General features: G+C 34.4%; 4 protein-coding genes across 6 annotated transcripts; all 4 read right to left on the reverse strand.

Annotated features, from left to right (window-relative positions):
- Positions 1–203: 203 nt before the first annotated feature.
- LOC143558172 (uncharacterized) lies at positions 204–2,355 on the reverse strand. Its single transcript, XM_077047065.1, has 2 exons — positions 2,022–2,355; positions 204–1,143 (listed from the first exon to the last, which is right to left on the reverse strand). Exons 1-2 carry the CDS (start codon positions 2,353–2,355, stop codon positions 248–250), a joined length of 1,230 nt encoding a protein of 409 aa, XP_076903180.1. The 3' UTR covers positions 204–247.
- A 2,548-nt stretch (positions 2,356–4,903) lies between these two features.
- On the reverse strand, positions 4,904–7,364 carry LOC143558156 (uncharacterized). Its single transcript, XM_077047051.1, has 4 exons — positions 6,163–7,364; positions 5,981–6,086; positions 5,469–5,638; positions 4,904–5,376 (listed from the first exon to the last, which is right to left on the reverse strand). Exons 1-4 carry the CDS (start codon positions 7,032–7,034, stop codon positions 5,109–5,111), a joined length of 1,416 nt encoding a protein of 471 aa, XP_076903166.1. The 5' UTR covers positions 7,035–7,364; the 3' UTR covers positions 4,904–5,108.
- A 5,082-nt stretch (positions 7,365–12,446) lies between these two features.
- Positions 12,447–13,949, reverse strand: LOC143558157 (transcription factor SRM1-like). 3 transcript variants are annotated; one of them, XM_077047054.1, is made up of 3 exons: positions 13,522–13,949; positions 13,188–13,429; positions 12,447–12,645 (listed from the first exon to the last, which is right to left on the reverse strand). In XM_077047054.1, exons 1-3 carry the CDS (start codon positions 13,908–13,910, stop codon positions 12,641–12,643), a joined length of 636 nt encoding a protein of 211 aa, XP_076903169.1. In that variant the 5' UTR covers positions 13,911–13,949; the 3' UTR covers positions 12,447–12,640. The 3 variants fall into 3 exon arrangements, with proteins under 3 accessions (XP_076903169.1, XP_076903168.1, XP_076903167.1); XM_077047053.1 differs by having other exon boundaries at positions 12,976–13,429; XM_077047052.1 differs by lacking the exon at positions 12,447–12,645 and having other exon boundaries at positions 12,840–13,429.
- A 2,900-nt stretch (positions 13,950–16,849) lies between these two features.
- LOC143558158 (replication factor C subunit 3-like) lies at positions 16,850–20,163 on the reverse strand. The gene is made up of 9 exons (XM_077047055.1): positions 20,024–20,163; positions 19,437–19,653; positions 19,128–19,207; positions 18,896–19,055; positions 18,546–18,627; positions 17,725–17,854; positions 17,571–17,634; positions 17,427–17,495; positions 16,850–17,220 (listed from the first exon to the last, which is right to left on the reverse strand). Exons 1-9 carry the CDS (start codon positions 20,142–20,144, stop codon positions 17,121–17,123), a joined length of 1,023 nt encoding a protein of 340 aa, XP_076903170.1. The 5' UTR covers positions 20,145–20,163; the 3' UTR covers positions 16,850–17,120.
- Between the last annotated feature and the right edge of the window lie 405 nt (positions 20,164–20,568).

Below are 20,568 nucleotides of genomic sequence, written 5' to 3' on the forward strand. Positions count from 1 at the left end.
GTAATCATGCAAAAACAAGACAACTTTAGAACTTAAAGAGATAACACACCTGGTGTAGGTCTGATCTTGAATCTGAATCAAGAACCGAAATAAAATAAATAAACCACCGTAGAACAGAGAGATTTAATCAACAGTTATAAATACTCATAATATGCACACAATAAAATCCACAAAAACAGTCATCAAACAAACTAAACAGACAGACAAATACCCAAATAATGTTAAGAAAACCACAATGGATTTGTATTCAAATCAAGATATCAGGCTCCACTAAACTCCCAGTATAATTCACCTTACAAGATTCAGGAAACCTCAATCCAGCTTCCTCACAATCGGCTTTTGTAACATTAGGGCATGACCTCACATCAAGGTATTCCAATGACCTGCACGCCTTCAACACCATGCTTATTCCCAACACGGTTATCTTTTGACAGTTACTGATTTTCAAAACCTTCAAACGCAAACCAGACCCTTCACTCTCCTCCCTTAATCCCTCAAATGCAGCATCTGTCACCTCTTCACAACAACCAACATCAAGAACCTCTAAACAAGTGCATTGTGACAGTATGCGATTTAATGAAGCATCTGAAACATTTAAACACCAATCCATTCTTAGAATCCTAAGGGAATGAATAGACACAGCCAGTGATTTTATCGATTTACTAGATAAATCACGGCATCCTCCAATAATTAGGGTTTCAAGATTTTTACAGAAGTCAGCCACTGCTAATATTGATTTATCACCAAGTTTATAACAATCGAGCAGCTTTAATGTTTTTAAAGAAGTTGAGCAAGCTTCTGCAGCAGTTGAAACTCCAAGATCTCCAACATTAGTGCATTTATTTACATCTAGATGCTTTATGCGTTTACATCCGTTAACTAAAGCAGTGAGTCCAGTGTCTGTGATGTTGGTGCAGCCTTGTAAACCTAATACTTCTAAATTATGACAGTTTTTAGAGAGAGATTCTAGAAGCTTGTTGGTAACAAAGCGGCAACCAGCAAGATGCAAGCTTTTTAGGTCATGGCAGCCGTCTGTAACAGCTGACAGCCCCTTGTCAGTTAGCTTCCTGCAGTAGGAAACATCTAATGACTGTAGAAATGAAAGACCAGATCCAATGGCTACCATTCCAGCATCAGTAATACCTAACAAAACATGAGTGTTATTAAGTAATACGATGTTCCAAGCTTGATGATTAATAATATTTGTTCCAGCAATCCTAAGTAGGAAATACTTTGACTGATCAAAGGATATATGGTATGTATCATTAATAACTGCATCTAACACGTAACAAATTTCTGCATCAGTTCAACTAATTAATTAGAAGACCTTATTACACATTATTGAGAATGTAACATTGCTTTTCAACAAAAAAAACAAAGCTACATTTTCCAAAAAAAGAAAAAAAAAATCTTAACAAAATAGTGATTTAACCTTTTTCTAGAATTCAGAATTGATATATTAAAAATACTGGAAGGAAAATAACAAACACACAAACGAGAAAATCTTCCCTTCGGTTTTCTCAGAAAAACACCAGAAGTTAGGATCTACCAAGGCAGTAGTCACCATAAGAACCAATAGTCCCCCATGATCGCATCATACATAACATAAACAACAGCCCTTGTAATTATTTGCAGATAATAGTAACAATTATAAACCTAACAAGACACTTGTATAATTTCCCTAATTCACACAGTAGGCCAAGTATATCGCACAGTAAATTATACGAGGATTTAAGGCATGATATACAAAGTAACTAGCACAAATTTGGGGAGAAACTAATCTGCAACAATTACAAGGTATTGAATCGGAATGTAAAGTAGCACAAATCAAAACCGAAAGAATTAAAGTCCCAATTACATTCCCTGCAATCTGCGGGGCACCAAAAGATACGAGTTCAGACAATCACTACAGCAATACAATTACAAGGCATCGATTCTAAACGCAACATAGCCCAAATCAACACTAATCAGCATTTCACACATATCCAATTGAATCATATAACTAACATCAATTAAAAGACCTTTGCAATTCTGCAGTTTGAGCACACACAGCCCGGTGAAGCCGGAAGCAATAACGGAGAGATCGGAATCGGTGACACCAGGGTAAAAGGAACGAGAAGCGGATTGCGAAAGATCGAGATCCTTCAAGCGAGTGAAGCGTGCAGCCATCTTACGGAGCATGTGTGGACCGGCACGAGCAGAGAGCTTCTTCCGCTCGGTGCTCTGGAGGTAGAGCCATCGCTTGCAGACGAGACCGAATGCCTCCTTGTCTTTATCGGTGTCGAGCTTAGCCAAGACCGCTCGGAGCTCGTCATCCCTCAATCGTTCGTTGATGCACCCTGCAGGTGTTGTCATTTGGGGATGATGAATTGGAAACCCTAATTTTAATTTGGTTTATTATTGGAAGTGGTGTGACATTATGGTGTGGGAGTTGAGTTATGTTATTGGATCGAGCTTTGATAACGATGGATCAATGCTCATACCACATGCTTGCTTTTTTTTTTTTTAATGTTTGGGATTGAGTTTGAAAAGTATGGCTTATTTGCTTATTGGTTTTTTTAAAAAGCCATTTTGAAAAATCAGGATTTGAGTTTTCTGAAAAACTGCTTTTTAACCCTTCAAAAAGCTAAAATAAGAAAAAATTTTGTGATTGCTAAACACATTTTTATTTATTGACTTTTTAAAAACACCAATAAGCATTTTTCAAACTCAATTCCAAACATGCTCTAAGATTAGGTTAAATTGTAGGTAAGGCTTTGTTGAGATTAATAAAGATTTAGAAAGTAGTTTTAAGCTCAAATTCTGGCTTTTTAAAATGATTTTTTAAAAAAGCCAATAAATATTTTTCAAACTAAATCCCAAACATGCTTAAAGATTTCTTGAGTTTAGATAATTTTTTCCAATGTTTTAAAAACCCCTATTTTTAAGAAAACCCGTGGTTCGATGCTCTAGCAAACCACCTAAAAATACCAGACTTTAAATACCGATTGTCTATTCCGAATCCGGTATAACCGGCCGGTACGAACCAGTTTTTAAAACACTGATTTTTTCTCTAAAATTAAAATTAGCACCTTTCTCTAGGAAAGGGATTGGGTTTGTGTCATGTTTGAAACGGGTTTGGGTAATTTTAACTATGTGCTTGATTTAAAGAGTTTGTTTCGTATCATACCAGAAATTGGTAGGGTAAATATTGGGATGGACAAATGGCAGGATCTAGGAATATAATCGGTTATATTATATACCACACGCAGTTAAAATAAATAATAAAAAAAGAGAAAATTATATCAGGTATATAATTTGGATCTAGGAATATAATCGGTTATATTATATACCACACGCAGTTAAAATAAATAATAAAAAAAGAGAAAATTATATCAGGTATATAATTTGGTAAAGCGTATTGTTATTGGGTAGTTGGGTCAAACAAACGGGTATATCACCAAATCGATATCCATCTCAAAACTAGGAAAAAATCCAGAATTAATCGCATACTTGGTCTCATACATGATTACCCAACCCTATAGTCGTCCAAAATGTGTTGCTTTTTAGTATTCTCATCAGGTTCAGATTTAGTTGTCATCATTGACTTCCCTAGACAGATTTTTAGAAACCAAATAACAATACAAATAATTTAAATATTAGTGTATGTATATAACTGGGTTAGAAATCCATGTATGCACGGGTAGAATAAAAGAATTCTAAATAACGGATTTTTTCTTTTTAATTTGCAAGTTGTAAAATTATACATTACGAATGACTTGAGGTGAAATAAGATAAGCGTGAAAAAATAGGTTGAGCTAAATAATTTGGACACATGGCACTAGATAGTTATTTATTAAGTATAGATTAAAGATTGGGGGTGTTCCTAATCAACGGTGTTCAACCGTAGCTTGAAAGAGAGATACATACGATATAAGATCCACAATAAAGAAAGAGAGAGATTAAAGTGATGTCGATCTTTTTTTTATTTACATTTCTTATGTCTTCTAAAAACTTTTTTTATATGTTAGAAGATATTTTGATACCTTTAGGCATTTAACAACAAAAAATTAACGGACATCCCCTTACATATCTGACTGGTGTTCGTTTGATCAAATTATTAAATTAAAGATGTAAATAATAAAAGTTTGAAATCAAAATCATAATACTGGCGTAAAACAAGCTCCATAATTAACTCCTAAATTAGTGTGTCACAATTGACAACTCATCAAATGGGTGATTATTTTTTTTTTATTTTATCATTAAAAAAGCAATTTTAGATTGTGCCTTTACGTAAAAGCCAAGATAAATGCATAGCGTTGAGCATAAAGGATCATTTTGGTACAAGAATAACTTCATTAAAATATTCCTTTGAAGAATCCTTTGGGGAGGTTACAATAAGGATTTACAATAAACATATATAATTATCTATGTAATGATATAAGCATAATAAAGTATTAATTTTTGTGCCAAAGGCACATGATGGTATTTAAAATCATTTCTTTAAGTTAATGTATTCTTTAACTTAATAATAGAAACATATTTGAAGCTGAAAATTTTATTGGAAGTATCCTTACCATACCATGATATATCATTGATGAACAGATTAAATGTTAAAGTTTAAAAGGATTCAATTGCAATAGAGAGACAAGTAAGCGTGAAACAAGTTATGCCGCAACCCCCTTGTGAATAACAACAGACAAATGCATTAAAAAAATGTTATTAAATCGTTAAGGCACCAATGCATCATTGTTACAAGTTCTGATCAATCAAACAACTGCGTAGGTTTCTCAATTGCATATGTTGATTACTCATAATTGTATCTTTAACATCATTTTCGTTGAACTTATGGCAATTTACAAGACGCATGGCAATTTATCCGAAAGCAGTTTATCATGTTAACTTTCAATGTCCAACAAAATAAAAGATTGGACTCATAATTTATTAATTTATATGCTTTGAGTAACAACCAAATTACAGAAACAATATGACTTGAGAGCAAGAGTCAAAAACATGACATTTATTATTCTCATGTATATTCACCCCCTCCCCAAAAATAATAGTCAGATGATCAGTAAAGAATTTAAAGAATCAAGCTTGTTGTCAAACCATCGAACGGTCATTGTTATTCAATTGTGTCTGCAAGAATCAAGCGCGCAGTCCTTGAGAAACTGTGAGAGCTGTGTCGTGTACAGCTCGGGTTCATGCCTAAAATGGTCAACATGCGGGGTTGACTTAAAGTTGCACGACCTAACCTCATGCCCCATTCTCTGCTGTACCTCTATGAAAGACTCGACTGATCCTGCAGGTATGACTTTATCTGCACTGCTGTATATGTATAACTGTGGGCAACTCGGTTGTCCTGATTTTAGTTGTAATAGTACATTAGATAGCCTCCTGCAAAACAAACCATTGTCATTTTATATTAGTTCCAAATATACCCTTTAATATGTAGAGATTCAATCGATTAAAAAATTAAGTCAACTTACCGGTTGACAGCGGGTAGATTTAAAACCACGTCAAAGAACTTCTCCAAAATCACTAGCAAAGCTGCTTCACTCATTGACGGTTTAGCAACAATGTCGCCTGTATTTCTGTTTCCTTTTGCTGCAATACTGTTTTTCTTTAAAAATGCAGCCGAGAATCCCGAAGCCCAAACCTACAATACGGTTCACATTTAAACTCCCAATTTAAAATTCGGTCAAAAAAATGTTTGCTAAACTTCAATAAGAATGTAAATGTAGAAAAGCATTCATTTAGAACCAATAACATGTTGTTGAGAACCACATAATGCATTTGTACATATTGCATTGAATATGATGCATAAGACGGTTATGTAACCACCTATGCTTCTTTCTCCCATACTTCTCATCATTTATGCACTATGCTTTGAACAAGCCCATTAAGTGGTTCGCTGTTTCTCGCGATTCTCAACATAGTATTAGTTTTGAAACCCTAAAAAAGAAAAAATACTTTTCCCTAAAATAGTTGATGAGATTACCTGTGGGTCTGGTGTTGCAACGGGTGCAGAATCCACAATACATCCTTTAATTCTCTCCATTAGAGTATGATCTTGACTCTGAAACTTCTCCAACATCGCCCCGTATCTGAGATAGAACCAAGAATTAACAAAACAGAAAATATATAAAAACAATAATAATACTAGATGCAAGGGGGGCTTACATTAGCCATCCGGTATTGCTAAACGTGTGAAAAACCAAACTATTTCCATACTCTTCTTCCAAACAATCAGCAAGATGGTTAACAAGCAAATCTACATGTTGTTCGGCTTTCCCTCCAACTTGATAACTTAAAACCTCAGACATTGGAAATGTAAAAGTAATCACATGAAACCCTTTCGAGGTATACCAATCAGCATACTTCTTAAGATGCTTCTGTTTAGCACCTAACCACCCGAGCAAAACCACTACTGTTTTAGAGTTTCCTGACAGATCAATGGCATTAGCCTGTGGTAAAAGCCATCTGTACGCAACATCTGCAGACCCTGAGGTACACACACTAGGAGAATAATCAACCGGTCTGCGAGCTTTTGCCAGCTCAGCTGACTGATACACGTCAAGAAAACGAAAACGCTCCATGTTGTTTGGAAGACAATTATTGCCTGCATGGATCAGTGGAAACCTGAATTTAGGAACGGGTATGGCGGTTTTTGTGGCAAAAGACTTGCAGACACTAATATCAGAAACCCGGGCCCATTTCGTTTCGTTAATCATATCTAGTGTACAATCACTTGTTTGTTGAAACGAAAGACACGTCGTATCCAACGGTGTCGATGGCCAGATTTTGTCACGAAGATCAGCCGAAACAGAAGCTAATGCAACCGCAGAGGCTGCAACAACCGGTCTTTGAAAAATACCCGATAACGAACCCATCATCTTGGAATTGGGATGAACAATCTCTGGCACACATATAAAGAATTGCAAATATATACACATAAGATATAAAGATCCCACCAACTGAAATATAAGAAGTTGAAAAACGCGCAAAGAAAAACAAAAACGTGTTTGTTCAAATGTTGACTGCTTGCTTAACATAACTAACTTGTTACCTGTATATTGGGCTGCCAATAAACGTGTGTATTGACAGCCCACGTGAAGTCTTGTTATATATATAAACTGTCAGCCAAGCTTCTTCCTACCTACAAAGAATATATATATTTTTTTAATAAAGATTCAAAGTTTTGATCAACCCAAGTGGTAAAGAATTTGAAGACGGTATAATATTCTAACAAAAAGGGGAACAAGTATGGTTTTTTTATTCTGATGATATAAGGTCAATTTACAGCCACAAAGATTGTTGACCTTGATTGATAGCATAAAAGAATCTCACAAGAAGATACCATAAATGAGGTGGACAGGGTATGGGCAGGTGATGGACGGAAGAGCTTCTAGAGAGTTATAGTTTACACCCCTCAATCATATATGCATGTTTATTTAGTAACACAATTTTAGTCAAAACTCAAAAGTCAAAACCAACACAGCAACTGCTTTGTAATACTTATATTCAAGGTCAAAAACTCAAAATCCACATAGAAACTTCACAAAGGCTATCACAAGAATGCTTTTAGGAAAGAATGAAAATACTTGGGTCAAAGGTGCATTTTCTTCAAGCATGAAGGGTGTACGTAGAATTTATACAATGTGTTTATTTATTGGCCGAACTGCTCATCCCTACCAATAATATACACCGACTATGTTTATTAAAAGGTTACAAGCCCAGCCAAGCCAAGCCAAGGCGAGTCCCTGGTTCGTTAATTTTAATAAGCTGAAATGTTGGACTTGAGGTCTGCTCGTGAAAAGCTCAATGCCAACTCATAAAAAACTCGAGCCAGCTCATTTATTTTAAAACTTTTATATTGTTTACACGTATCGCTGAATTAGCTCGGGCTCAACTCGTTTACAAACGAGCGTTAGAACTTTAGCCAACGGTTAATTTATTCCTAATCCTAATAACTATAAAGCTAAAAGAAAATTGAAATAGTTAATGTGCGACACGTGAAGCAAAGTTTAAAGTCCAAAAAGGTAGGAAGAAGAAAAGGAAAGCTGTAAATGAGTCATGACGAACGTGATTCCATTACGCTTTAACCGACACATTTGAATTTGAAAAAGTTTTCTAAAATTAAATCATCGGCAATGTAATGTAGGTTTTGAATCCAACTGAAACCCTTAACCCTACCTAAATAGGCTAAAATTACAATCTTATGAATGTATGTATGAAAACGAATAGGAATGAATGATCGGAAATTGAATGAAAATACGAAGATAACTTGCCTGAGAGAGAAAGGAAGAACTCCGGCCATGAAACCTGCAAAGTTTATGCCATTCGTCTTCAAAACAACTTTGATTATTATTATTATTATTATTATTATTATTATTATTATTATTATTATTATTATATAGGATCCTTTTATATACACGTACTTTATCATTCTTTACCTTTTTTTTATATGTTTTCTAAACTTGACAGCGGAATATAATATAACAATATTTAGTATCCTGAATTTCTGTTAAATATGATATTGTACCATTTATTAGAAAATCTTGAAACACTTAGGCTTTTATACATGTTAAATGAGTTTTAGTTTAACTTGCATTGAAGGAAAAATGAATATTTAAGTAGAAGATAACATGGTCTCAAGTTCGAATCCAATTCCAACTGGTTTTACCACAGTGTGCGGCGGCGAGTTTTCCCTAGAACAAAAGATGGTGGGCTTGGCTACCCAACTTGCATACGCGAGCCTATGAGGTCGTCTTTTGCCATTGAGTTACCCCGGGTAGCCGAGCTTTATTCGTTGGTCATTTAAAAAGAAAGCAAAGACTTATGTTAACATAAATGATATATACGTGTTAGAAATGTTACAATGTCTAGTAGGTAGTAATTCAATTTAAGTGACAATTGTTATTCATAACAAGTTATGGAATTAACGTTACAAATCATATATTGGCACGGCCTAGCAAGCGGGTCTTTAGAAAATGTGGGCTAAGAAGGATATCATGATGATTCGAACACAACAAGAGCCGAAGTAAAATGAACTCAGAAAGGTAAAGTAATATATGTTTGGGCGGGGGCTGTAACACCCCGGCTTTAAGCGGAATACGCCTGGATGCAATGTACAGATTACTTATAAGCTCGTAACACTATTTATTCCAATAGTGACAATATATTTATTTTATTCCATAATATCGCAAGTACACAAATAGTTTGATAATGAGACAATCAACATTACATCTAAATGAAACAAATATTATTCATTGAAATAATCCTAAGGTATAACTAGTTTTCTTGTCCTGGCACTTCATCGTATCAACCTGCAGCACGTTTAAAACAATATATTTTGTCAACAACAGGTGAGTTTTCATAAGTTTTTGCGTATATAAATATATATAAAATGCGTGATTCAACGATCAACATGCAATAAATATTCAAACATATTGTAATTGAAATCAAATAGTGTTGTCCTCCCGTTATTTAGTCGAAGCCGTAGAAGTCGGGGAAATGAGAACCACCTTACGTAAACAACCGAAGTCATAACGTTAGACGGCGCAGGTACATCCCGTCGGACCCTCCTACTATGTGTATGCGTTTGCGTTTGTGTAACTTCCACCATAAAAACATTAAACACGTTGCACATAATTCACGTATAATCATAAACAATATGCAAGAATAATATTAACATGTACGATAAATGTGAATCGGTTTGTAAACAAGCGCATAACTAATGAAATAAAAACTTGTGGCATGCTACACCCCAAAATATTAAAAGCGTTAAAAAGGGGTTATGAAAAATTCACACGTTAAATAAGCAAGAATGAGTAAATAAGCGAAGATGTCTTTAAGCGAGTGAACCGACAAGGTTCGGTTTAATAAGTGACCCTAGATAAATATATAACTATGATCAAAATAAGGTTGAGGAAAGATAAGAAATAGATGGCCGACATGTTCGGTTTATAATTCTTAAACAAAAAGTTTGTTAAAAATATATTTTTGTTCTATTTTTATAAGTTAAATGAAATAGGTTAGTTATTTGACTTTTAATCAATTTTATTTTAGTTTTAGAAAAAAAATAAATAAAAATAAAGGTTATAATAATTATTAGTTAATTTTAATGATTTCGGTTCGTTTCCAAGCCAAATATTATTTAATAAAATAAGTTTAACAAGTGGTTCATGTTTTTGGTTGGACATGAACTCGGTTTGATTCGGGTTTATATCTAACATGCTTGAAATGATAAGATGGCGTGACATGTTGGAAATTCTTAGTCTTGTTTATTAGTTTTGCAAAAGTTACTTTTAACTTAAAACTTATTTTTAACCGAACATTAACGTGCCGACGAGTGATAGTGAAAACACAACCACGGTTGTTAATTTAGAGTGACAACATGATGATGATCACATGATATGTTGTACATAAATAAGACAATAATTACCCGAGGATGTAATATCAACGAAGAAAGAAGAATTTGAAACTTGGATTTTTTGCACCATTTGAAAAACAATAACACAATTAAAAGTGTAAAGTGTTGTGGTGAATGATTTGTAGAAGTTTGAGAGGCTTTATATAGGCTTCAAATCGTTAATAACAAGGTTGAAGTGATTAATTGCATAAGCTAGTCATAAGGCTAGTCTTAAGCAACATTATTCATCAAATTAATGAGCTTTGACCCAATTTGGTGAATTAGAAAGTTAATTATCAATAATAAAATAGTCTAGGTTCATCCAATACTTGGAAAACGAGTCAAATGGCGGGAATTTAGAGAGGATGAGAAGAAGGCGGTTGACACGTCTTGAAGAATACCAATAATTATAAACAATTAAATAACACAATCAATACTCAATAAATGTAGAGATTTTATTAATAATCCAAAAAGTATCAAAATTTTAAAATGGTTCGGGTTTTTAAAAATGACGAATGTCATAGGGGCCAGGTTGTAATTGCTTGAAAGTGTATAATTGAGACACTTAATACTCCTCAACTACCCTTCACTTATACTTCAATTGATTTCGTTCATCCACAAACACAAAATACTTATTCTCAAATCGAAGGCTGAACATGGGGAAAAAAACTACGTTCTCCATATGGCAAGACTAACAGTGTTCTCTTTTGTAAGTTTGAGTGATTATAAAGCGAAGCGCCCATCTTGTGCAATGTCTTGTCCCCAACTGGTATGTTCGGAAATATAGATAATATAGAAATGATTTATACTCAGCAAGTTAATTGAAACATAAGAAATATGTTATCAATATATCATATGATCGAACATACATCATACTATTTTTATGTGCCGTTTAATTTTACACAAGTTATCCTTATATTGTATACTCACTCCTCAACTAGTTCTATTGAGGTAGTTCGAAGTTCGCATGAAATAGCTTGCTCGAAATGACTCATTTGTAGTAAGCCAGCTTGGCTCGGTTTGTAAAGTTCGAGCCGGCTCTAACTCAGCTTGATGTGGCTTGTTTAAGTTAAGCTAGAAATTTATTGTTTTATATTCTGGTTTATTCCTTATTTATAGGTGACTTATTTGTATAGATTTTTATTTGTTATTAAAAGTTATAGTTTTCTTTTATCATGTTGTAGAATGTATTTTCATAAAGAATCAATTGGTAGAGCCGAGATTCCAAGTAATTAACATACTAAACTTAGGATTGTTCAAATAGCTTGAAACTCATTTACAAACGCTCTAAATCAGTTCGCTCAAAATCTGTTCGGTTGTAAACAGGCTTGAAAGGCTTCGCTCGGTTGTAAGCGGGCCGAGTTCAAGCTAACCTTGACCTGAATCAACTCCATTCGGCTCTTGAACGCCCACCCTCAACAAAGAACAAAGAAAAGATATTTGATTGTTTGCAGAAGATAACTAGCATTTTTAAGCGGCCGATGACATCACTGTCCGCGTTTAATTAGATTATATTCAGAATAGAGCATGGTGATATATATTTATACATCAATATAGGATGCAAATCACTTATTTAATCATAAGTAACGCTACCTTGCACATCTAATCACATTGTCACACACAACAAAATGTTATTATTTGCATACAAAATAAAAAATATTTAGGATTTAAACGAGTCAAACTAGATACACAATGAAAAATTCAATTATATGGGTGAAATTATTTAACATATGCGTATTATAAATTTATAATAGATGATCACTTTCATGATTTTCAAAGAATGCGGCCGGCATTAGAGATGGTCTAAGCAAAGATACACATTATTGGTTCCAAACATTAAAAACAAGAGTTAACAAACACCCATGCATGCCAATGGCTCATGGCTACAACCTCCTATCCAACCAAAGGAGATATGTTTGACACATTATCTATTGCAGGCCATAGATTGCAAGAAAAATAAGATCTTGGATGCAAGGAGAAACAACATTCTGGACCTAAATAGACTTAATTAGGCCCTAATTTATGTAAATAAACATATGATGTCAGCATAATGCTTTGTACAAGTGAGAACAATTATCAATCTCAGTCATGGTACATGCACTTAACTGTTACAGAATCATACACCAGTGTGTATCTGAACGCGCGGGTTCACAGGATTCCAGCTTCAATGTGCACAAACGCGGTTGTAGAACAATGTAGTCGGTCACAATTATCATAGCAGCAAGACTTTGCATCATCCTCTAGAGGTTATCCTGCAGAAATTTAAGTTACAGGCGCTCTAATTTAGAGCATCATACATATATTCAGTAAATGCATGTTTCTAATTAACACAAACACTTATGCAAAAACACCCTGAAGCCTACATCTCTAATAATACAACCAAGTTTCGAAAAAGATTGGCTACACGAAACTAAAACTTTATATTTATGATATTTGAAAAGAAAAACAACAAGAATGTTGTAATTAGATTCTATTCTCCACGACCACAATATATAACAAGTTATTATTATTAATATCCCTGATTTAAATCATGACCAAGAAAAATATTCAAAAAAACAGTATGCCCGTGTTGCCTTCCTAACCTTGCAAGTTCACCTACGGGATGTTGTGGGACCCATGTTCATCGGGGCACCTGGGACCACTTGGCCTGGTGCTCTGATACCATATGCAATGTGTGCTGGTGGTGGAAGATTTACAGGTGTACCTACTGCTGAACCTAGTGGTAGTCCTACTGGTTGCCCTACTGTTGTTCCTCCAAAGAAGCTGACTTGAAGATTGGGGTTGCCTGAATTACCTGCAGGAGAAGTGCTTGTTTGACCCGTGATTGCAGCTTGAGGCGCTGATGTGTCACCATTGTTGACACTTGTTATATCATGAATGCTTGATCGCCTTCTATCTCGATTCATTGAATTCAAACGAATGAAATACTTCTGTGCGTGACTTGCAACTTGAGTCGGTGTTCTTGTCACAACAAAGTTTCTAGATATACTTCGCCAGTCACCTTTACCATATTTTTCCAAACCAAGAAGGAATAACCTGTTTTGATTATTTAAAGAATTAATAAACGACAATAATCCATGACACGAAACAGAGTTTTATAAGCTATAACTTATAAGTGATTAAATAACCTGTGTTCATCTTCTGACCAAGCAACACCTTTACGCCGTTCTTGATCTGCTTTTGAAGACTTACCTCCATGAACAGATTCATTATTATTGTGCCCTAAATTCCCACCTTTTTTACTGGCTCCATCATCACCTCCATGGCTTGCTGAGTCATCAGAAGATGTACTGTAACTAGGTAAAGGTACAATACCTGACTCAATACGGTCCAAATCATCAACTAACAGCTCATAATGATGTTTAACTTCTTCCACTGATTTTCCTGCAACTTCAGTGGCAATTTTCTCCCAACAATCCTCAGAATCCCCCTTATAATATGCAACCAGAGCATCCTCAAAAGCCCTATCTTGCTCTCGAGTCCATATCGAGTCTTTGGCTGCTTCATCTGCCATCATCAATTTCTTGCAGAATCTATCCGAACGTTTAAAATTCACAGGTAGTTTGCCAAAAAAAGATATCCAGAAACTAGTTCAAAACAGCCTTGAACACAATCATGCTACTTTTATTTCAACATCACTTAAATATGATCACTTTGAAGAAGCTTTATGGTGATTTACTAAACATTGATGGTACTTGTGAAAAGATGACCCCTGCAAGTGGATAAATCACATGAACTTTAAAATATAAGATATTAATACAGCAATAAATGGTACAAGTCCAACTACAACATTGGTGAATTCAAGTCACTCATCATAATCTAGGGTTCTAGACTTTATCACGTTACTTACATGATGTCAAATATCAAATTCAAACAAAACAAATTTTCATAATTTGTAAACACAGATTAATGAAAAAAACAATAGTTTCTACATCAACAACACAGTATAGGGGTGAAAACAAGCCGAGAGCCACTCGCAAGCTACTCGATATCGGATCGATATAAAACTCGAAACGAGTTGAGCTTTTTCGGGCACGAGCTGAGCCCAAGCCTCAGCAAAGCCTGTTTAGTTATTGAGCCTGAACTTGAGCCTTGTATAGGAAACTCATTTAAGATCGTCTAGCCTTAACGAGCCTTGTGTATTAAAGTTTGACCTCTTTTGGACTTTTATTTATTTATTTATTTCACACTGCCAACCCAAGCTTAAGTCAAGCTTTGGCTTGTTTAAGTACTACATGAGCTCGAACAATGCTTAGGTTCGTTAAAGGCTTTTGTCAAAACATGAGAAAATAATTAACAGCATATATATTAATTAACAATATACAAGCCGAGCCGGAGCTTGAAAAAACGACTCACAATCCAAGCTCGAGCTTTAGAAAAAGAGCACGAAACAAGCTGAGCTTGAGTTCGAGTTCTCAAAAGTCAAAACGAGCCCCGGGCTTGGAACCGACAGTAGGTTTGGGACCAGTTTGTAATCTTCTCTATTAAAACCGGTTCAACACCGGCTTAACCTAAACAAAACCAGCCAAAAACTGGTTTCAACCAGAACCAAAAGTGATCAGTTTAGGGTTTGGAAGCAGTTAGTGCTGTGTATAAGAGTGATAATCAAAGTATTAGGTTATAGAAGATGCAAAAGCGAGGAATCAAATAATAATAATAATAATAATAATAATAATAAGCAGTAGGAAGAATAGCATACCCTAGGGCTTGGTTAATTGAACAGCAAATACATGTGATAAACCCTAGTAAAATAAAATCGGTAGGAATGAATAAGAGTTAGAGGCCCCTACATAGAAATGAAGATGCGTTGTCAGCTATCATCTGGTAACGTCAACTTTCCCTTTTTTTTCATGCGCTTGTGGTCTGTATCAAGTGAGACTTGGCTGGCATATACGACTGACAATATCACGCAAGCAATCGAACCTTCCGTCAGCTTCCATGGCATACATATATATATAATATTTTGATTCATTGATTGATTTCTGTTCAAACTCGCTTTCGAGGATTCGTGGGATACTTCAACACCATAACCTCCATTACTAGCTTTCTCTCACAAAATGTTGAAATTCAATTTAAGTAATGTTAAAAATCTAACTCTTTTTTTTTTATTCATTTTTATAAAAATTAAAATGTAAATTAATATATAATTTGTTTTAGTTTTATTATAAAAAGAAAGGCTAGCTTTTGTAACGCTCTTCATACTTGTAAAGTGTTTAAAAAACTTTTTTGGATGTGTAGATAAAGAATATTTGTAAAATTTTATTTCATCATATTTTACTAAAGAACAAGGACCAAACGAATTACACAAAGACAACTACGTTCTCACACTTATTTTCTTTAGTGCATGCGAACTATTTTTCTAAAGCGTTTCCAAGACTAAGTTCTATGTGTCTTCTTCAAATATTTTGTTTTCAGATATTTTATAGCATTTATCTATTTTTTTTTTGTAAGATGTGAGTATCTTTATCTTCTTTAAAAGAAACTCTGCTACATCTCTACATGCTATTATTATTGTATTTATTCAACTTCAAGATTGAAATTAAGTTTTTAAAGATTTTATATTAATTTTTGATTAAAACTATAATCTTTTTTTCCGTCACCACATTTTTTTTTACTTTTGTGAGTTAATGCTTGTTTTATCATTTGACGAGAACAAGTAGGGCGTATATCTTTTTCATGGCCTCTGCCCTCTAGCATAGCATTGGAAATAAAAAAATATTCAAATAATATAATTAAAAAAATTGTATACATTTAAATTAAATTTGTGAAAAATATATTAAAAAAAAACATCACATTTCATTCAAACCATGATGAACCTTCAAAGCGTACCCAAACGGGAACCTATGAGGAGTGGGGTAGGGGGTAGGTGGACCCAAGTAGGATCTTCCGCCCACTCTTAGAAATGTGATTGTGTTATAGATGTAGGATTGAGTTACGAAATAAAGGCAAAAACTTGAAAGTAAAGCAAGTTACATCTTAAAATAATTGTTAAAATAAAACACAAATTAAAAAAAAATGTATGATTGCTAAAGTTTTATTTAATATATATTTCCACATTTAATCAATAACCAGATGTTTTTATAGGTCATCTGATGGTCATTTTAATTTTTAACTACAGTAAATGTGAAAAGGCTTGATAAATTATAACTACTTTTTAAAGTATATTAATTAATTCATATTAAGTGGTAAGACTTAAAAGGCATGCCATCTTTAGTGAAGACGCAGGTTCAATTCCCACTCAGACTAGCTCGATGAATGGGTGGGTGAAGGGACAAATCAGGCCTTTAATCTCGGGTTTGAACCCGACAGAGAGTGAGGGTTTACGGTGGTTGAGTATTCGACTTTGAACATGGCCCCAAACATGATGAGTTTACACGTGAGATCCTTGTCGTTCAAAAGAAAAATGAAAATAGTAATGTATGCATCAACATTGTGATCTAAATTGTGGGTACAAAAAGCCTGCATCACATAATATCCATGAAAGCACTAGTTACAATCCATGATGAAACATCAAACTTGCCAAAAACTAGTTACAATCCATGAAAACACAAAGTTACAATGCAAGGAAGCACAAACGATGGTCACGCTAAAAACATTTAAATCCCTACAAATTAAATGCAGAAGACAGACATACTTGAATAGATAATGCGAGTTTCAGTACGACTACACAATAACCATCATACTATTTAAAATTTGAAGATGCTAATTATCAGTCAAAACATCTTTTCTACTTTGCAGAAGCAACAATTGCAACTCTGGCTCGTGTAAAAGTAGAAATCACCGAGCCCAGCTGCAATTTGTCGTTGCACCCAAAACTCAACCTATACCTGCAAAAACAAATAAAAATGACAAAAATGAATGTACAATAATAACGCATTAACTATAGTTACAATAATAACCTAAATCTTTGAATAAGATGATTTAGAAGGTTGTATGAATCAAAATTGTCTTTAGAACAACTTTCAACATGATTGACATGTTGTCCTTTTAGCTATTTTTTATAATTCGACCCATTTGATAAAAAAGTACATACTCGATATCAGCCAAGTCATTGATGAGCTGGACTCGAACATCTGAAGGCATCTTGATTCTAAAAACAAACCTGAAAAAGAGAATATTCTCGCAAAGTGAGCTGGAAAATAAGTAGAAGCTTAATAGGCAGGAATAGTAGACTTACATAGTTACTTCTCTTACAATGTCCACTAAAGCCAATCCTTTTGTCGCATTCATATCAGATATTTCTACAAAAAGTTAAAACCAAAGAAGAAAGTAAATACAGAAGGTAAGATGAACATTGAACGCTGATCATAATATTAGCATAAATTGGATACTTTTAAAGCTCTCTGAAAATGGCTCATTCAGTAGCCAGTAAGATATCTGCTCAATATCTTTAGGCAATGGATTTCCAGTGCAGAGATAGACAGCTTCTTCATTTATATGCTTAGAAGCCATATGTGTTGACTGCATTATATAAACACACTTAAGCTATTAGCATACTTTTTACTGTAAATTAACATTAAATTAAGCTGAAACTAAAATAAGATGTAAAAGAGTAGTAACACCTCAATGGACTCAATAAAGTTTACTACAAAACAAGATTATATTGAACAATGTATGCCTTTGTTTATATAGGTTTTCTGTTACATAAGGCGCTAGAGTACTTTTAAATACACATAACTTGTTCCGGGAATATCTAAGATTTACTCAACCTTTACACTGACCAAATCTTTTTTGTGTATAAATTAAGATTAGAGGGTGCCTCCTATTAAGGCAATTGCATGTCTGTGTGTGCATTATTTTTAAGTTTGAATATAATTTATGAATTCACGGATTGATCTGTTTGTTATCGATCTCAGTTCCCAGAGCATATCCAAATCTCAGTCATCGTATTGGAACACAGAAAGGTGATTAACTTGCATTATGCTTCTTCTAAGATGATGAAAAAACCTACAGGAAATCTTGAACGCATGACCCAAATATGACTTCTTACAGTATTGTATTCATGACCGAGCAGAATATTAAATAACATAGAAAGACAGAACTACAACCCACTAGTATTTACTAAAATAAAAGATGAAAAATAAAACTTTCATACACTATGAATTGAAAAAAGTGTAAACTGAAATAAATATGGAGCAAGAATTAAAATGACCTGCAAAATGTTCAATGCCTTCCTCATGTCACCATTGCTAAGCCGTACAAGAGCTACCAACCCATCTTCAGTCACATCAAGCCTGATTTACAATTTATAATCCCAAGTCATTAATCACACCAGAAGAATTGAATGATAAAAATAGAGCATAAAACATTTTTCAAACAAATCAGAACAGCAGGTAAGCAATGGAAGTTCTAAATGAGATTCCAAGGCAGTTTAAAAGACACGCTAGTTATTGATTGTTCTAGAACCCTAGAAGTAGATAAACTACACTTGATTACAGCAATCATGTATGAAGAAATAATGTGTGTTTTGAGACTAAATTAACAGGAAGTTCACAGACTTACTTTTCAGCATTAATAACATATTTAAGTCGCTCTTTGACATTGGCAGCATCCAGAGGAGCAAACCGAAATCTAGTGCATCTTGATTGTAGTGCAGGAATAATCTTGTTCACATTATTACAGATAAGCGCAAACCTGGTGCTTTTTGTGTATCTCTCAATCACTGCATTGGTAAAATTACAACAGTAAGCGCCCAGCCAAGTTCAACTAAGTTACTTTTAATAGTATAGATTACCTCGGCGAAGAGCAAATTGTGCATCCTTAGTCATTGCATCAGCCTCATCCAAGAGAACCAGCTTCACCGAAGCCTTTGCACTAACAAAAAAAAACATAAAACAGTGGCCAATTGACTAAAACCCTAAACGATATCAATCATATAGAAAGATCAAACTACTAAAAATACAAACTGCAGATAAACATTTTTTTAGATTGTTTATCGAAAACTATATTTACGTGACAACCACAACTTTCCTCTAGATGCAAGTAATATTCTATAATGAATAAAAATATTATCAAAAAACAATAAAAAGAAAGCAAGATTTACCCAAAAGAAAAGATTTGAGTGCTAGCAAAATCCTGTATCTGCTGTCTGACGACATCAATTCCACGTTCATCAGACGCATTGAGCTCCAAAACCATATTCTGCATCTGCGACCCAAAAAGCTTTCTAGCCACAGCAAGAATGGTCGATGTCTTTCCGGTTCCCGGTGGTCCATACAGCAACAAATGAGGCATTTTGTTCTCGCTCGTCAGCCTATCAACTGTTCGACAAAACGCCCCAGTGAGAAAACACAATTTTTTGCTTAAGCAGCTGAATAAATTAATAACAAAACAAGCCATTTTGTTCTCGCTCGTAAGCCAATCAACTGTTCGATGAAATTCCCCACAACTTTTGCTTAAACTGTCGAAAACATTAGAAAAAACTTTGTTCTCGCGGGTAAGCCTATCAACTATTCGACAAGTGTGTAAACACGCATATTGCTTAAACTGTTATAAAAACTACTAAGCCTATCTGTGAAAAAACACAATTTATGCTAAGCCTATCAAGTGTTCGACGAAACGCCCAATGAAAACACACACAAGTTATGCATAATAATCTGTTGAAGAGATTGGAAAGATAAAGAGGAATACTGGTGTCGATTATGTCGCGATGTGCGGCTACGTCGGCGAGAGACTGAGGGCGAAACTTCTCGACCCATGGTGTGGTTTTGCCCTTGTTGCTGTTTGCTGGTAAAGGATCGTCGATATCCATTAGCGACACCGTTTCCGCCATTGTTTTCTTGCTCACAACAAGGAATTGATTGATGATGGGGGGTTGTTTGGGCGGGAGTAGTTGAGATGACTTGATGCTCTTGCCGCCACACCACCCAATAGAATATTTGTAAACACCCAATACAACTCACTCGATATTGATGTTGCTTAGGTTGGTATTGGTACTAGTATTGAACTTAAAAGAAATAAATTAGTAAACACCTATAATATTAGTGACACCCGTATAACAAAACACGATTGTTGCGGTGGAGAGTCAACGCAAATTTCATCAGTATCAACTATGTTGGTTTATTACGGTATTCGAAATAAACCCAAAATTTTTTTTTTTGTCAAAATAACATATTTATAACAACAAAATAAATACAAAAAACAAACAAAACACGAGTGTTGCAGACTTGCGGCGA

Source organism: Bidens hawaiensis, unplaced genomic scaffold (genome assembly GCF_021521415.1).
Source record: "Bidens hawaiensis isolate Kalapana, Puna unplaced genomic scaffold, B.hawaiensis_p1.1 tig00019341_1, whole genome shotgun sequence".
Lineage (NCBI taxonomy): Eukaryota > Viridiplantae > Streptophyta > Magnoliopsida > Asterales > Asteraceae > Bidens > Bidens hawaiensis.

What these genes read in the sequence shown, in the direction of transcription:
- LOC143558172 (XM_077047065.1), bottom strand. Translation starts at nt 2,355, where the DNA reads ATGACAACACCTGCAGGGTGCATCAACGAACGATTGAGGGATGACGAG. An exon ending in CAAACTGCAGAATTGCAAAG is followed by an intron (nt 1,144 to 2,021) that starts GTCTTTTAATTG and finishes ATGTTTTGTTAG; the next exon opens with GTATTACTGATGCTGGAATG.
- LOC143558156 (XM_077047051.1), bottom strand. Translation starts at nt 7,034, where the DNA reads ATGTTAAGCAAGCAGTCAACATTTGAACAAACACGTTTTTGTTTTTCT. An exon ending in AGCAATACCGGATGGCTAAT is followed by an intron (nt 6,087 to 6,162) that starts GTAAGCCCCCCT and finishes GTTCTATCTCAG; the next exon opens with ATACGGGGCGATGTTGGAGA. An exon ending in AATCTACCCGCTGTCAACCG is followed by an intron (nt 5,377 to 5,468) that starts GTAAGTTGACTT and finishes TTTGTTTTGCAG; the next exon opens with GAGGCTATCTAATGTACTAT.
- LOC143558157 (XM_077047053.1), bottom strand. Translation starts at nt 13,910, where the DNA reads ATGATGGCAGATGAAGCAGCCAAAGACTCGATATGGACTCGAGAGCAA. An exon ending in TGGTCAGAAGATGAACACAG is followed by an intron (nt 13,430 to 13,521) that starts GTTATTTAATCA and finishes TAATCAAAACAG; the next exon opens with GTTATTCCTTCTTGGTTTGG.
- LOC143558158 (XM_077047055.1), bottom strand. Translation starts at nt 20,144, where the DNA reads ATGGATATCGACGATCCTTTACCAGCAAACAGCAACAAGGGCAAAACC. An exon ending in AGGCATTGAACATTTTGCAG is followed by an intron (nt 17,855 to 18,545) that starts GTCATTTTAATT and finishes TATATAATGCAG; the next exon opens with TCAACACATATGGCTTCTAA. An exon ending in AATGACTTGGCTGATATCGA is followed by an intron (nt 17,221 to 17,426) that starts GTATGTACTTTT and finishes TTGTTTTTGCAG; the next exon opens with GTATAGGTTGAGTTTTGGGT.